Below are 15,755 nucleotides of genomic sequence, written 5' to 3'. Positions count from 1 at the left end.
GTCAGATGCAGTTTTAAAATCTAATCAGAATGCCAACAGAAATGTCCAAATATGATATGGCAAATACGCTGTGAAGCTTCATGAGAAAACTTCAACTCAAAATATAAAGTAATTACTGTAATCAGTAAAGTATCGTGATAACAACAGCAACGTTCGCTTTAATTCAGTGAAGTAGAAGAAGAAGAAGTAGTTGAACGAGAGTTAATCGATTACACAGTGGTCATCTATTTTGTAATATATTTGCATATTTGCCCCTTGAATAAAATACCGTACATTAGATATCAATTTAAATTCCAAAGTCGTAAATATTTGCTCAAGCCACGTTGGTTTAACTTGATTGAAAAACTTATTCGTCAATATTAAATATTTTTGATGCGAATTTAATATTTAATATTTTGATACGAATTTTGATCAGAATGCGTGTACTGGACCCTGCCCACCAAACCATACGCGCTCGCTGATTGGCCCAGCGGACGCACGCCTGGTGACTCGTCAGCACGTCGACGACTATGGCGGAATGTAGCCAAGCTGACAGCGGCGACGCGAGCCGCCACCACACCATGGATAAAAGCATCATTTTACCTCCAGACGAAATATTCCGCAATTTGGAGAACGCCAAGCGCTTCGCCATAGACATAGGTACCTGACGTTTCCTTTCACCGTAACACCATTCGACTCAAAACTGAAACAAAACAGAAAATGATGTTGCGTTCATGGACCGAGGGCAAAAGTGAAAGTCAGCGTGACAACAGGCTGCTTTAGTCGGAACCCTCTCCCGAGTTGACGTTCAGAAGCTTCTTTTGAGTCTAATCACAAACACGCCGAATTTGTCAAGCACTGTAAGCAACCTCGACGAGCGCGGAGGTTAGCAGCTGAAGCTAGTAGCTGGGATGTTTTATGTTTCCGATTCCGTTTATTTCAGAATCATCTTTATTGGCCAAGTATGTAGAACACACAAGGAATTTGTCTCCGGTATCGGGAATTTCTCCATTGCGAGACTAATAAAGGTTTTCTTATCTTATAACACGCTGCATTAGTATCATCGTAAACAAGGACATGACAAATAGGTATGGATGGACATTTCGTAATGTAAGTGAACCGTAGTGCGGTGGTACCACCCAGTGACAATTGAGACAATGTGCAAAGCATTTGAGCACATTCTTTAGCTAATTGCATGAATCTCTACTTTTGACCTCTTTACAGGTGGATCGCTCACCAAACTCGCCTACTATTCAACTGTTCAGCACAAAGTGGCCAAAGTTCGCTCCTTCGACCACTCTGCCAAGGCAATTATTGTTTTTGTCCCCCCCGTCCAACTTTATTCGCGTTGACCCCGTTTTTGCCTCCGGAGTTGACTTCGTTGTTGTTGTGGATTCCACAAAGTCCTGGTCATGTATTTAATAGTATCTAGAATGTACTATTACTGCTGTATACATGGCAAGTCATTGTTTGACTCATTTAACCAAGTTATGTACCTGGTATGTTAAAATGCTGCTTAAAGATTTGTCTGAACAGTGAACCACAAAAGTGGACCGTGGAACGATTTATTTCTACTTTGAAATAGTTCTTTGAAAAACCCAATACATTGGATGTGGACCCAAACTTCCACTGCTTCAACTTTATTTATCCACTACAAGGAGTTTCTCATTTCCACATGCTTTCTACAATAACATAGTTGCAATGACAACATGATCCCGTTGTGAACAGAACAAGGCTTTAGGAATACCGATGCTGACATTTGTGTTTGTTTGTCTCCCAGGAGGCAGCCGGCGACAAACTGTACGAGATTTCGGTTCAAGAGGAGGTGACGGCGCGCTTGCACTTCATCAAATTTGAGAATGCCTACATCGAAACTTGCTTGGACTTTATCAAAGACCACCTGGTCAACACCGACACGAAAGTCATCAAGGCCACGGGTGGCGGGGCACACAAATTCAAAGAACTGCTGGAAAGGAAACTGAGACTCAAGTGAGTACATTGATGGCAAATGTGTTCACACGCGTGCGCGAGCGCGCACACACACACACACTCACACTTTTTTGGCCTCTATTGTAATTTCCTGTTCTACACTCCTCATGCTGCACTTCTCTTGTGTGGTAGCTTCATGAAAAATGACAAAGTGTTTGTTTGTGTTGTGAGAGTGGACAAGGAGGACGAGATGACGTGTTTGATCAAGGGCTGCAATTTTGTGCTGAGGAACATTCCTCACGAGGCCTTCGTATATGCCAAGCACGCCGACTCCGAATTCCGCTTCCAGACCACCCAGCCAGACATCTTCCCCTACCTGCTCGTCAACATCGGTTCCGGGGTCTCCATCGTCAAGGTACGAACGCTTAACAAACACCAGTGTACAGTGTCAAGCGCCTTCGGGCTCACATTGCGAACGTCACATGAAGAAAGCCAGAAAACGGGTAAGCCGTGAGATTCGCAAATGAAAGCCCGAGCGCAACCTGATGGCAGTGGACAGCAGAGAGCGCTAAAGGACAAAATTGAAGCACCTTCAGATTGATGAACACGGATGTTTTAATGTTCTTCATTCTTATTCCCTAAACACAATGCACTGCAACGTGTCATTTCTTGCTCTCTTATTTTACTGACAGGTGGAATCGGAGGACAAATTTGAGCGTATCGGCGGAAGCTCGATAGGTGGAGGGACATTCTGGGGACTTGGGGCTTTACTCACCAAAACAAAGGTATTTATTTTTATTTAATTTTTTTTAAACTGTCATGCAATTGTAAAATGAAACCGACCGCTTACCCATGACAGCATATAGCAGTCTAAGCTAACACAGCAGTCTACATTTCTACTAAGAACTCCTTGACACAAACGCATGGGCACAAATTCACAACATTCCAAATGAAAGGTTTTCTTTTTTTTGTTTTGTTTTTTTGACAAAAAAAAGGGGTAATACACACTAGATAACACTGTTGATTACAAGCGTAGGACAGCTAACTGGTTGCTGGCTAGCTAGCTACGTCAATGTTTCATTCTACGTCGTCACTCAGGGCTCCTTCTTGGATAGTTTGACTCAAATTCACAACGGCGAACTCAATCAAGTCTTTCACAAATAGCGAACGACTGCTCACAGGTTAGACTACGACTGACAAGCACGGCAAATAACCAGTAGAGCTAAGCGAATGTAGCATTCGATAGCTTGACTCCAATTCAAAGTGCTTCATTCTCAAAAAGACAACACACATTATCTCCAACTTTCATGAACACTGAAACAATCGGTCAAAGGTACTTGGACACCACTGCCGTTGTGTCAGTCTGCTCAGAATTAGTTGGCTTACTTCAGAGGTATTAGCGAGACCATCATCGCCCCGCTGTATTTTGTGTTTGCTTGCCCGCCCCCCGCAGAGGTTTGACGAGCTGCTCCAACTGGCCTCGAAGGGGCAACACACCAGCGTGGACATGCTGGTCAAAGACATTTACGGAGGATCCTACGGCTCTCTAGGCCTCACTGGCGACTTGATTGCCAGCAGCTTTGGGAAGTCCGCCACGGCGGACAAAGGTGAAGCGCAGAGTTTACCCTTTTTGCTCTGCGATGCCGTGGGCAGCGAGTGTAGCTCTGGTTTTGTGTGGTACCTTTCAGAGTTCTCCAAAGAAGACATGGCAAAGAGTTTGTTGCACATGATCAGCAACGACATCGGGCAGCTGGCCTGCCTGTACGCCAAACTCCACCAGCTGTCGCGGGTCTACTTTGGGGGCTTTTTTATTCGGGGGCATCCGGTTACCATGCACACCATCACCTACAGCATCAACTTCTTCACCAAGGCAATGCTGACGTCAAGCCCGAAGACAGATGTCCACATTGCAGTTGTGAGCCACATTTACAATGAAACATTTTTGTGTGTGCAGGGTGAGGTGCAGGCCTTATTCCTGAGACATGAAGGCTATCTGGGAGCCATTGGGGCTTTTCTCAAAGGAGCGGAGGAAGACAGTAAGAGCGTTAGATTAATTTTCACACAAAATATTTCTCTCATATCGGCCCGGTAGTCCAGTGGTTAGCACGTCGGCTTCACAGTGCAGAGGTACCGGGTTCGATTCCAGCTCCGGCCTCCCTGTGTGGAGTTTGCATGTTCTCCCCGGGCCTGCGTGGGTTTTCTCCGGGTGCTCCGGTTTCCTCCCACATTCCAAAAACATGCGTGGCAGGCTGATTGAACACTCTAAAATTGTCCCTAGGTGTGAGTGTGGGCGTGGATGGTTTTTCGTCTGTGTGCCCTGCGATTGGCTGGCAACCAATTCAGGGTGTCCCCCGCCTACTGCCCGGAGACGGCTGGGATAGGCTCCAGCACCCCCCGCGACCCTAGTGAGGATCAAGCGGTACGGAAGATGAATGAATGAATGAATGAATATTTCTCTCATTTTTTTTAGCAATACTTGAACTACAGGCATTGTTTTTTTTAAGCACTCTACATTCCCACTCAGGCGTAAAAAAAAAAAAATTCTGCACAAAAATCTAGCAGATGCTTGCAAAAGTTTAGTCAAGTGTGTCTTATTTATTTTTTACAATAGTAGTGAGAATAATTGTGTGGCATTTCATTAATGCTTTAATTTTTTTAAATGCACACATATGCCCTGCGATTGGCTGGCAACCGATTCAGGGTGTCCCCCGCCTACTGCCCGGAGACAGCTGGGATAGGCTCCAGCACCCCCCGCGACCCTAGTGAGGATCAAGCGGTACGGAAGATGAATGAATGAATGAATGAATATTTCTCTCATTTTTTTTAGCAATACTTGAACTACAGGCATTGTTTTTTTTAAGCACTCTACATTCCCACTCAGGCGTAAAAAAAAAAAAATTCTGCACAAAAATCTAGCAGATGCTTGCAAAAGTTTAGTCAAGTGTGTCTTATTTATTTTTTACAATAGTAGTGAGAATAATTGTGTGGCATTTCATTAATGCTTTAATTTTTTTAAATGCACACATATGCCCTGCGATTGGCTGGCAACCGATTCAGGGTGTCCCCCGCCTACTGCCCGAGGACAGCTGGGATAGGCTCCAGCACCCCCCGCGACCCTAGTGAGGATCAAGCGGCTCGGAAGATGAATGAATGAATGAAATGCACACATAAACATAATTGTTGTACCCCTCAGAGAGAGAGAGAGAATCAAAATTCTGATCCTGTGTTCTTATTTGCTGGACTTTATCCCCCCACAGTGAGATTGTGTACATAATGCATCTTTAATTTGCCTTACTGTATTGTTACTTGTCTCGTGACTATGACATTCAGATCGCATGCCGTATACAGTACTGCTACAGATGTACGCTGTGTATGTTTGATGCAGATCCAAACCAGTATAGCTGGGGGGAGAATTACGCGGGAAGCTCCGGCCTGATGAGTATTTCTCCGGAAATGAATCCCATGCAACGCGCGCGAAGCGGAACGGTGAGCCTTCCTATACGAGTCAAACATCACAATCACCATCTCTGTTCTTTTCTTTACATGACTTCCTTGTAATCATTACGCGTCATCTTTGATTGACTCTCTTGTGAAATCGCATCTGTCCTCATCATCTTCTTTTGATTTTTTTTTTTTTCTGTCTCGCTAATCTTCAGTTCCCCGTAAGTACCTCCGACCAGCCTCCCTCACCTTTATATGCTGCTGACTCACCTCCTTGCACATTTTCTTGTGCGCCGGGTTTGAGTTTTGCACAAGACAAAGTTGCATCTGTCACATTTTCTTTTTTTGCTTTGTTGGTATTTAATACTAAGTGCCGCATGGAAGTTGTCAACAAGCATCGAGAGATAACATTTTAACATTTTTCTTTGGCTGCTGTTCTAATTTCTAAAACGTGATGAAACATAAATCTATATTTCACAAAACCTTTATTAACCGTGCAGGTACTGTTTTGTTTTGCATTTCACTATTCAGCGCTGTCTTACTAGCACAAAAAGACGTGAACCATAGTGTAATAAAACTACACTCAAGTAAAACTACTCATCTTTTAAGAGCAGCCTGGCAGACTTTTCGTAGACGGGGAAGAGGAAGGCGTTTACAAAGCGATTCTGACGCCTCATGTTTTTTTGTATTGTTATGTTAATTAGGTTTAAAATTTAAATCTGATTTTTTTTCCCCTCAAAAATCTCATATCTGATCAGAAAAACACATTTTGGAGAATTTTTTTAATCCATATGGGTTTTTTTTTGTCCCCCGGTTTTATTTTGCATCAACTTCCACAGAGATTATGAAAAATGAGGGGGGAAAAATCCATATTCGTGTAATGTGAAATAACAGCTTTCTCTTAGATTTTGAGGACCACAATGGAAATAAGCACTTGGGCTTGACTGTGTAACCTCGGTGATGCCTGACTGAGGGAAATTTTATTGTGCTGTCTTCTGTGCTTCGATCGATCGGTCGGTCGGTCAGTCATTCATGTTTTTGCAAAACATGAATGCAGACACGATCCTTAATAACTTCACATGTTAAATGTTGAGCAATTGAACATCCTCATTGGAAAAGTCACTAATTTGGCAACACTTTTGCTCGATTTTTTTTTAAAGTAAGCCTTTGCTATGTTTCGATAACTCTCGTTTATGGCTTTATAATTGTCATCATACTTGCAATCAATTAGTGATGCCAAACCAGAATGTTTATTTTATTTATTATTGTTATTATTATTTTTTTTTTTCGGGAATAGTTTGGTTGCCTTTGCATGATCTTGTCCGTGCCGTATCGCAGTTCGACATGCTGGAGATGGACCGTCTGGAGAGGCAGCTGGTGAATCTCCATCTGCTGCAGGACCCGTCTTCCTACATCCCTGACACGGTGGACCTCACCGAGGACGCCCCGGCCCGCGAATACTGGCTGGACTGCTTTGAGGAGGCCCTCGATGGCGTGAGATGACACTTCCAACACAACACACAACAGCATATTTCTGCCTTGAGTTCCACTTTAAGCTTGGCGACTTTTTTTGCTATGATCTCCACCCATGGTGGGTGGGTCTGGAACACATCCCCCCGCTATTCAACGGCCTGTCACTGTAAAGGCACGCCATCTTGACACGTGACGACTCTCCTAATTGTTCCGTGCAGGTGGTGAAGCGAGCAGTGGCCAGCCAGCCCGACATGGCCGAGTCGGTGGAGCGGGCCGAGAAATTCCGTCACAAATACAGACACAAGCTTCAGACTTTGCGCCACCAACCTTTGTGAGACACTCCGACACCTAATTTGAATGCTTGCCGTATGTATGCTTCATCCACGGCTAACGTAGCTTTCTTTCGTCATCACCCAGCGCTTACGGGTCCCTCACGGTCCGAAGTCTGCTGGACACGAGGGAGCACTGTTTAAACGAGTTCAATTTTCCAGATCCCTACTCCAAGGTTGAACTTCAGTCTGCCCACCGCAAATGTTTGTTCTCTTGCACTCATACGTGTTTAATTTTTCAACTCGTCCCGGTCTCTTTTATATGTGTGTGCTTTCAGATCAAACAGAAGGAGAACGACAGCGCGCTCAAGTACTACCAGAAGGCCGTCAGGTCTCTTGAGGAGCTGAGCTGGGAGCAGAGACAGTTTGCGCTCGTCCGGGGCGTCCTGGCCGGGAATGTCTTCGACTGGGGAGCCAAAGCCGTCTCTGAGTGAGTACGCTGCCGATGAGGGGCCAGCACCGCAATGAATTTTCTAATTTAGAAACACGTTAGAAGTTTTGGGATGGTGTTTTATGGGGTGCTGGAACGGATCAATGGCATTTCCACTCATTTCAATGGGTCAAAATGATTTGAGGTTCAAATGGTTTTATACAACTTTTTCGAAATGGTATTTTTTTGCTTTATTATAAAGTGAGCGGGCGGCCCGGTAGTCCAGTGGTTAGCACGTGGGCTTCACAGTGCAGAGGTACCGGGTTCGATTCCAGCTCCGGCCTCCCTGTGTGGAGTTTGCATGTTCTCCCCGGGCCTGCTTGGGTTTTCTCCGGGTGCTCCGGTTTCCTCCCACATTCCAAAAACATGCGTGGCAGGCTGATTGAACGCTCTAAATTGTCCCTAGGTGTGAGTGTGAGCGTGGATGGTTGTTCGTCTCTGTGTGCCCTGCGATTGGTTGGCAACCGATTCAGGGTGTCCCCCACCTACTGCCCGGAGACAGCTGGGATAGGCTCCAGCACCCCCCGCGACCCTAGTGAGGATCAAGCGGTTAGGAAGATGAATGAATGAATTATAAAGTGTGCGTGTGTGTGGATTTGGTATTTTGGTTTACTCGCAGGGGTCACCAACCAGATTTTCGACTGTGCAGGTGTACCTAATCAAGTGTCCAATGAATGATTTGAAGAGTCCTCTTTCCTCTTTCTCATGTGTAGCGTCCTGGACTCAGACCCCGAGTTTGGCTTCGAGGAGGCAAAGAGGCAGCTGGAAGGTAGTAATGTGATCAGAAAAAAAAACAACAAGCTGGTACGCGGCATCAAAATTCTTTTTTTTTTTTCTCATCATGTTCTTCCTTCAGAGCGGCCCTGGCTCGTGGATTCGTACGACCAATGGCTCCAGAGACTGAAGGTCACTTGTTGATCGTAACACACCTCGCCGTCATATTTCTTCTGTCCTGTTTGCTGTTGCTCGCTCGGCAATGAGTGCTTGAATGGTTGTGTCTTACAGGGGCGTCCTCACAAGTGTGCCTTGTTTTTCGTAGATAATAGCGGCGTAGACATCATTCTAGGAGTGATGCCTTTTGTCAGGGAGCTCCTCTCTCGGGGAACGGAGGTAAGACCGAGACCTGGGGCCCCTCGCGTACGCTGCCCCGGACAAAAGCATTGGGACCCCCCCCCCCCCCCCCCCCCGAACTACTGTTTTGGCTAGCGTAAATATATGCGGCGGATAAATGACAATTGGGCTCAGTAGAATATAAAATACAATATCAAATGAATTAAAGAAAAAAAAAAGTTTAAAAATTGTTCAATTCTTTTGACTGTAATTAATGATGTCAATACTCGTCTATGTTTTTATGAAACCCAGATAACCATTCCCATTTTATTTTTCTAGTCAAATGACCTCACATTCTATTCGCAACTGTTTATTGTTTTCCTTTCTGTAGGTGGTGCTGGCGAGCAACTCTGGTCCGGCCCTGAACGATGTCACAAATGGGGAGCTGCAGATTTTGACCGAGAGGATCGCCGCTATGGATCCGGTCATTCAGTGAGTGCCGACCAAGACGCCGGTAAACTCATCATCTGGTCACTTTGAGATCATCAGCCAGCGTGTGAACTTGTGCAGGGCGGGGCTAAAGGACGACAGGTTGACCTTGATTCAGAGCGGTTCCAGTTCTCCCTGCCTGGATCTCAGGTAGGAAGCGATGACCATCACAGCCCAACTCACCTTACTCAGCCCCGTGCTGTATTGCTGCTCAAATGAACGCACATTCTCATAATCTTTTTTTGGGGGGTGGCAAATCCCCCAAATTTCACATTTTCAGCGACCAAATTCCCTCATCAATTCAGACATTTTATTCAATTCATGTTATTAAATCCCAAATATTCATTCATGCATTCATCTTCCGAGCCGCTTGATCCTCACTAGGGTCGCGGGGGGTGCTGGAGCCTATCCCAGCTGTCTTCGGGCAGTAGGCGGGGGACACCCTGAATCGGTTGCCAGCCAATCGCAGGGCACACAGAAACGAACAACCATTCGCAACAACACTCACACCTAGGGACAATTTAGAGTGTTCAATCAGCCTGCCACGCATGTTTTTGGAATGTGGGAGGAAACCGGAGCACCCGGAGAAAACCCACGCAGGCCCGGGGAGAACATGCAAACTCCACACGGGGTGGCCGGAGCTGGAATCGAACCCGGTACCTCTGCACTGTGAAGCCGACGTGCTAACCACTGGGCTACCGGGCCGCCCCTAAATCCCAAATAACAGTTGTTATAATCTTGACTAACAAATAAGCCAAATTTATTTGCATGACATTACGTATCCACACTGGAAATGTCAAAATGTCAACATCATCCATCCTTTAATTTGCTTAACTGAACTGTCCAGTGCACAAACCCAAATAAGCTCACCACTGTTAACATTAAGATGCACCCCAAACTTCCGTTTTTAACATTCTTGACTGCCTTGCAAGCTAAAAAATAAAAATGGTTTATGGATGGATCTATTAACATGCCCCCAGCGATGGACGCAGCCTCACTGTGGTGTACACGTGACGACTCGTTTTGTCGTGTGTCCCATCCAGCCGCCTGGACAAAGTTTTGGCCATGGTGGTGCGCGAGCGTCACACCGACCTGGTGATCATTGAGGGTATGGGCCGGGCCATCCACACCAATTACTACGCGACGCTCAGCTGCGAGAGCCTCAAGATGGCCGTCATCAAGAACTCCTGGCTGGCCGATCGCCTCGGCGGTAAACTCTTTAGCGTGGTCTTCAAGTACGAGGTGCCGGCCGGGGGGGCCCACGCCAATGCTGTGTGAGTGCGCGGATGCTTTTGTGGACTGAACATCGTGAATGTAAGGAGGATGAGTGAATGTTTTACAGGCGCAGGGAAGTATTACATTTCCTGTATTTCACAAGCGTCATTGTTTCGGTTCATTTAGTTCACTCGGCTGGATTTAAGCTCTGGGTCCAAGTGACCAATTTCAATTTATTGCCCGACATCATATTTATTTTTCAGACTATTTATTCACAATAAGCTACCAGGACATGGGACCGCGCCCTCTCGTGAATAGTAAACGTCCGCAAATAGTAGATAGACTCACAAAAGGGGTTTGCAATTGCGTATAGATGCCACAAAATCGGAGTAAAGTAGTTTCAACCATGAGGATCATAAAGCATCAACACTATGCTGCTTCAGGCATTGCGGTTGGCAACCTGATGTACTCAAAGAGCCACTCAGCCATCTCCCACAGAAAAAAATTAATAAAACCACCTTATATTTTCTGCCATGTTCAAAGAGCTCATTAATTCTTGGTGCCGGTGTTGCACATTGGCACTGCTTGTGACGCATATTTTGAACAACGTAAAAAAAAAAAGAATAATAAAATAAATAACATTCCAAATTACATTTGAAAAACAAAAGACGGTTTAATTTGATTTGAAACGCTGATTTATTTTTTCCCAAATCACAGAGGCACTGCAGGAGGACAAAAGAGTCACAGGACGGCTCTGGAGTCGCAGGTTGCAGACCCCTGTTCTAGCATGTACACAATCATTAGCCCATGTTACATAAATTAATGTATTCAGTATTTCAGATATCAAACAAAAACAAACCAGCTGCTGGTGTGGTCAATTATTTTCATATTTGACTTAATGGTGGATGTTTTTTTAACAGGTTTATTTACGCTTGCATCAGCAGACATCTGATATGAATTAATTTTTTGAAACACATTTGGACTAGGCCCGATTCAGATTTGAATTAATTGGATTCAGTGCGTTTATTTCTCTAAACGCTCCCATGACTTTATCCCATTTGTGTCACTTGAAAGTAAAGTAGAGGAAATTGTGTCATGTCAACCTTGCGGCGTAAATCCAGCGTTAGTGGCACTCAGGATTTGGGAAGTTCCACTGAAGCCACCAGTCCTTTTTTTTTCTGCCCCGTGTATTTCTTACTCAAAAGTGCAGTTTATGTGCCTTGGGGCTGATGGAAAGAAAGTATTTTAACTTCCGTGAAGGCTCCATAGACACGCGTATTACTGCACTCCACTGTAAAACTGTCAAGCAGTGGTTCTCAAACTGCCTGAGGGATCCGCAATAAACTTTTGTTGCATTGTTTAAAAAAAAATAAATGTTTAAGTGCACGTGGGGACTGGCGTGCCCCCGGCAAAAAATGAGCACACCAAATCAGTTACTCCTCTTGCCCTTAGCTTTAGGCTCAGTAAAAGATCTAATGTGATTTTGACACAATGGTTATAAAAAGTCTACACACCGCAGGTTTTAGTGACACAACAAAATGGCACAAAGAAAAATCCTGTAGTTTCCCCCACCACCGCTGCCATGAGTACGACCTGTAATCTGTACCATTGAATGAATTCGTGGGGGTGTATGATTTGAAGATATGATCACAATCTGACAGATTTGAAATGTTTTGCAAAGAAGAGTTGGCAAATATTTCCCACATCAAGATGCACCACCCTCATGAAGCCCAAAAAGACAATGCGCTGAAGGTGATGCAACAATTGATTCTTGATTTTCCCTTCAAAATATTTCTTATTTCATTTGATGGTGTCTACCTCACATCTTTGGTGGAAAGAGCTTGAAAATGGTTTATTTTGATTTGTCAGACCACAAAAACTGACAAATGAAAAGGGTTGTGGAGACTTTTTATATTCCATGTGTAATTTGCGTTGAGATTATGAAGGGCTCCTTGGCAAAATGCAGTCTTGAGAACCCCCGGCTGTCAAATGACTCTTGTAAGCACAACAGCCAAGTGCGATATTAGCCATCTCCTCCACAAGGTGGCGGTGTTGTGCCGTGATGAAACAAATTCCTGCTCATCGAGATCACACTCTCGTGTTGATGATATTGGACAGGGAGCTTCCATTCGTTCATTCAGGTGAGAAAGAACAATTTAAGGTGTTTTAAGTAGTGAATTGTGTTTCTCATTTCAGTGCACCTGTACAGTTTTTTTGTGTGTTCTAATCATGTATAGAAAGCACATTTGCGTCATTATTATTCTTCCGATTCACTTTTCTTGAAAAACAATTACCCCCCCCCCAAAAAAAAAATTCTGCTGTGTTTTCATTTGTGAAAGTGGATCACGACTGAGGCCGCCCGCGCACATGATCTGCCGGCTGTATTAAAGCTTGACAAGCCCATATCAGGCGCTTGATGCCTGCTGAGAAGCTGCGGGCTGCAAACGTACGAAGAGGCCCACGGGGGGTCTTCTCTGTAGTTCGTCTTGGTCCACACGCACGCGTACACAAATTCTGCCCGACACTGGCACCGCCGATTTGAACCAAAATTACCCATCACAAGCTGGTGAGTACACTATTAATGTGGTTTATTCTATACTGTTCCCAACTCATCTTTTACACCTGTCATAATGTAGTACAAAGCTTAAAAACATGACCGATGATATTGACTTGCCACTCCTGACCATATGTCATCAATAGGTGAGTGAAGTTATTTAGTTTTATCATGCAGTGGTTAACGTCAGGATACCTACCACTGGAAAAAAAAAATGCCGTAAACCGTACCATTTGCTATTTTTTTGTGCCTGGGCCAAAGCAACACGTTGCGATCTTGTGGCATTTTGGTGCCGAGAACTTTGTGGAAGTGAATTAAGGAGTTTCATTGTCGTGATTTCCTGCCAAGTTGGTGTCCAATCACTTTGTCGAGCAGCTTCATGTCGTCGTCAGGAGAACTTTGTCAAAATGAGTTGAGGAACTTCATGGCGCATTTTGGCGCCATCTTGTGGCTTCTGTAGACATTGATACACTTTAGTTTTTTTCCAATTACTAATTTTATAATAATAATACATTTTATTTATAAGCGCCTTTCAAGACACCCAAGGGCACTTTACAATAACAAAAAACACAAAACAATACGGGTTGAGCAGCGGCCGCCAAAACGCGCTAGCGTTCACTCAACCTGAAAGTCAGAAAGAAACCACAAGGGAGGGAGAGGGGGAGATTTTGTATTAACGTAGGCTTTGGCACCATCTTATGGCACCTAAGGGCCTTGCAGGCAGAGCAGAAAATCGAACTGCTGAGTTTTCTAGGCAGAACGTGCGTGAAACACACCCAAACGTAGCTAACAGGCTTCCATTTCAGAGGCGCCGCTATACTTATTTAGGGCGGCGTTTGATGCATACTAAAGCTCGACAGAGACAAATTTATTTATTAGACAGAGCAAATTGGTTTCCTTCCCCGCGACTTGTGCAAATTTGCGCTTGTGCCTTGTGGCGCGCTGCATTTCAAAGGAGCGGCGCTGTTGACAGTTGAGTCTTGAATTGTGTGGCGGCACGCGCAAATGAATTTCAAATGAAAATGTACTCCCGATCCGATTGCCGCCTTATTAAAAGGGGTAAGCGGCCGATGGGCTTATGAGAACATAAAAAAAAAAACTGACAAAGAACCCCCTCGAGTGACTACGCGCATACACACATGCAATGTCACCATTGCTACACTTCACCAGAGTGACACGCCGCACTTATCTGTCGCAAGCAGGCCGCGTTACACTCAGCTTTAAGTATTTAAATCAAATTAGCTTGTTTGAATAATACTAAGAACTCTTTCTTTCCGTCAGACATTTTCACAGACCCTTTTGGAAATGCCAAACATTTCCCTCCAGATGTGTGAGCAGCGTACATTTGGTGGCTTGCCGGCATTTGTATTGCTCACAGCACGGCGGTGAGTGAGCGCGCATGCTGGATGTCTACTTCCCACTGTGACGCTTTCACCTTCATCTCAAATGAGAGATGCTCGCAGCTACATCCGGCGTGAAGTGCTCGTCTCCCTGCATCACGGAGATGTGTTTGTCCCTGTGTGCTGAAATGAGATCGTCACTCCGCATTTAGTTTTAGGTGAACATCACTGCATCTCTGCACCCATTCTAAAGCTGTCGGTCATCTCCCTGCATTCGTTTTAGGACGCTCACCTCTCCAGTGTCATTGTCTCTTTGCATCCTCTCCAATAGAATCATCTCTCTGCATCCAGAATTTTGGGTGCTCTTCTCTGCATCCATTTTCACTCTGAATCCAGTCTGGTGCAGTCGTTTAACCGACTCGAGTGCAATGCGATTGGCATTCAGCATCCACCGTGTGACTCTCATGTCTGCATTCACTGCAATGAGCACGTCTCTCTGCATCGAGTCTGAGTTGATCTCTCTGCGTCCACTTTGAGATGCTCGTCTCTCTGTATCCTCCCTGATGTCATGGTCTTTATCATCACTCTGCATTTGCTCAGGATGGAGACGTGCTGGTGCGGTATGAGGTGATCGTCTCTCTCTCTGGATCTACATCTACTCTGATGTCATCATTTTTCCGTATCCAGCATTATGCTTTCAACACACCACATCGTCTGCTCTTTGCATCGAGTATAAGATGATCATTTCCATGCATCCGGAATTAGGCGCTCTTCTCTGCATCCAGTTTGAGTTGATTGGCACCCTGAATTATCGATGAGGTGTGCTTCTTTCCAGAGCTACTCTAATATGATCATCTCTCTGCATCCACACCAAAGCACTTATCTTTGCCACACGTCTGTTTTGCGTCCACCGACATACAACTTTCTTTCCGCATTCACCCTAATCATCACTCTGTCTGCAAAGTATGCCTGTCTCCAGTGAAATACTTTTATCGCTTTGCATCAACTGGGATGCTCTTGTCTCTCTACAAGCATGTATGAGCTCTCGTATCTCTGTATCCAACGTGATAATACAGCATCACTGTGCGTCTACTGGGATGTCTCAGCATCCACGACGAGACGCTCTCTTCTGTGCATTCACGCGATGCTGTCATCTCTCAGCATCCACTGGGAGATCACAATGGAAAACTCTTGCTTTTATTCTATCATGAGGTGAGAGAGGAAACAATCAGAAGAGCAAATAAACGTTTTCACGTTTGTAGGGCGGTTGGCTACTTCCTGGTTTACAATATGTATTTTTTTTATCAAAATGCAGATGGTACAACAGTAGTAAATAAGAAGCGATCGTAGCAACCAATACAAATACAATATTTTTAAAAAACTGTCAAAGTAGCGTTCAAGAAATTACAGAAGGTATGATTAGGGGACTAGCTTTTGTAGGGCGGTTGGCTACTTCCTGGTTTACAATATGTATTTTTTTTTATCAAAATGCAGATGGTACAACAGTAGTAAATAAGAAGCGATCG

The 15,755-nt window shown here is 44.7% G+C and overlaps 1 protein-coding gene and 1 long non-coding RNA gene across 3 annotated transcripts in view; one reads left to right on the top strand and one right to left on the bottom strand.

The window, feature by feature from the left end:
- The window catches only part of LOC127608115 (uncharacterized), a 41,038-nt gene that overhangs the window by 15,716 nt on the left and 9,567 nt on the right, over window positions 1–15,755 (bottom strand). The gene's annotated exons all lie outside the window — the stretch shown is intronic.
- pank4 (pantothenate kinase 4 (inactive)) lies at window positions 472–12,632 on the top strand. 2 transcript variants are annotated; one of them, XM_052076963.1, is made up of 19 exons: window positions 472–639; window positions 1,204–1,286; window positions 1,760–1,968; window positions 2,140–2,323; window positions 2,601–2,693; window positions 3,362–3,515; window positions 3,597–3,778; window positions 3,863–3,944; window positions 5,294–5,394; window positions 6,688–6,843; window positions 7,041–7,153; window positions 7,240–7,327; window positions 7,430–7,581; window positions 8,295–8,350; window positions 8,438–8,487; window positions 8,587–8,691; window positions 9,023–9,123; window positions 9,202–9,270; window positions 10,164–12,632. In XM_052076963.1, exons 1-19 carry the CDS (start codon window positions 510–512, stop codon window positions 10,396–10,398), a joined length of 2,343 nt encoding a protein of 780 aa, XP_051932923.1. In that variant the 5' UTR covers window positions 472–509; the 3' UTR covers window positions 10,399–12,632. The 2 variants fall into 2 exon arrangements, with proteins under 2 accessions (XP_051932923.1, XP_051932922.1); XM_052076962.1 differs by having other exon boundaries at window positions 3,597–3,944.

Source organism: Hippocampus zosterae, chromosome 9 (assembly GCF_025434085.1).
Source record: "Hippocampus zosterae strain Florida chromosome 9, ASM2543408v3, whole genome shotgun sequence".
Lineage (NCBI taxonomy): Eukaryota > Metazoa > Chordata > Actinopteri > Syngnathiformes > Syngnathidae > Hippocampus > Hippocampus zosterae.
The sequence above is the reverse complement of the archived record's forward strand: the minus strand, read 5'-3'. Positions and strand labels throughout refer to the sequence as shown.

Bases quoted from the DNA above. Each gene is read 5' to 3' on its own strand.
- pank4 (XM_052076962.1), top strand. From the start codon at position 510: ATGGCGGAATGTAGCCAAGCTGACAGCGGCGACGCGAGCCGCCACCAC. The intron at 640-1,203 runs GTACCTGACGTT...ACCTCTTTACAG, and splicing joins GCGCTTCGCCATAGACATAG to GTGGATCGCTCACCAAACTC. The intron at 9,124-9,201 runs GTGAGTGCCGAC...GAACTTGTGCAG, and splicing joins GCTATGGATCCGGTCATTCA to GGCGGGGCTAAAGGACGACA.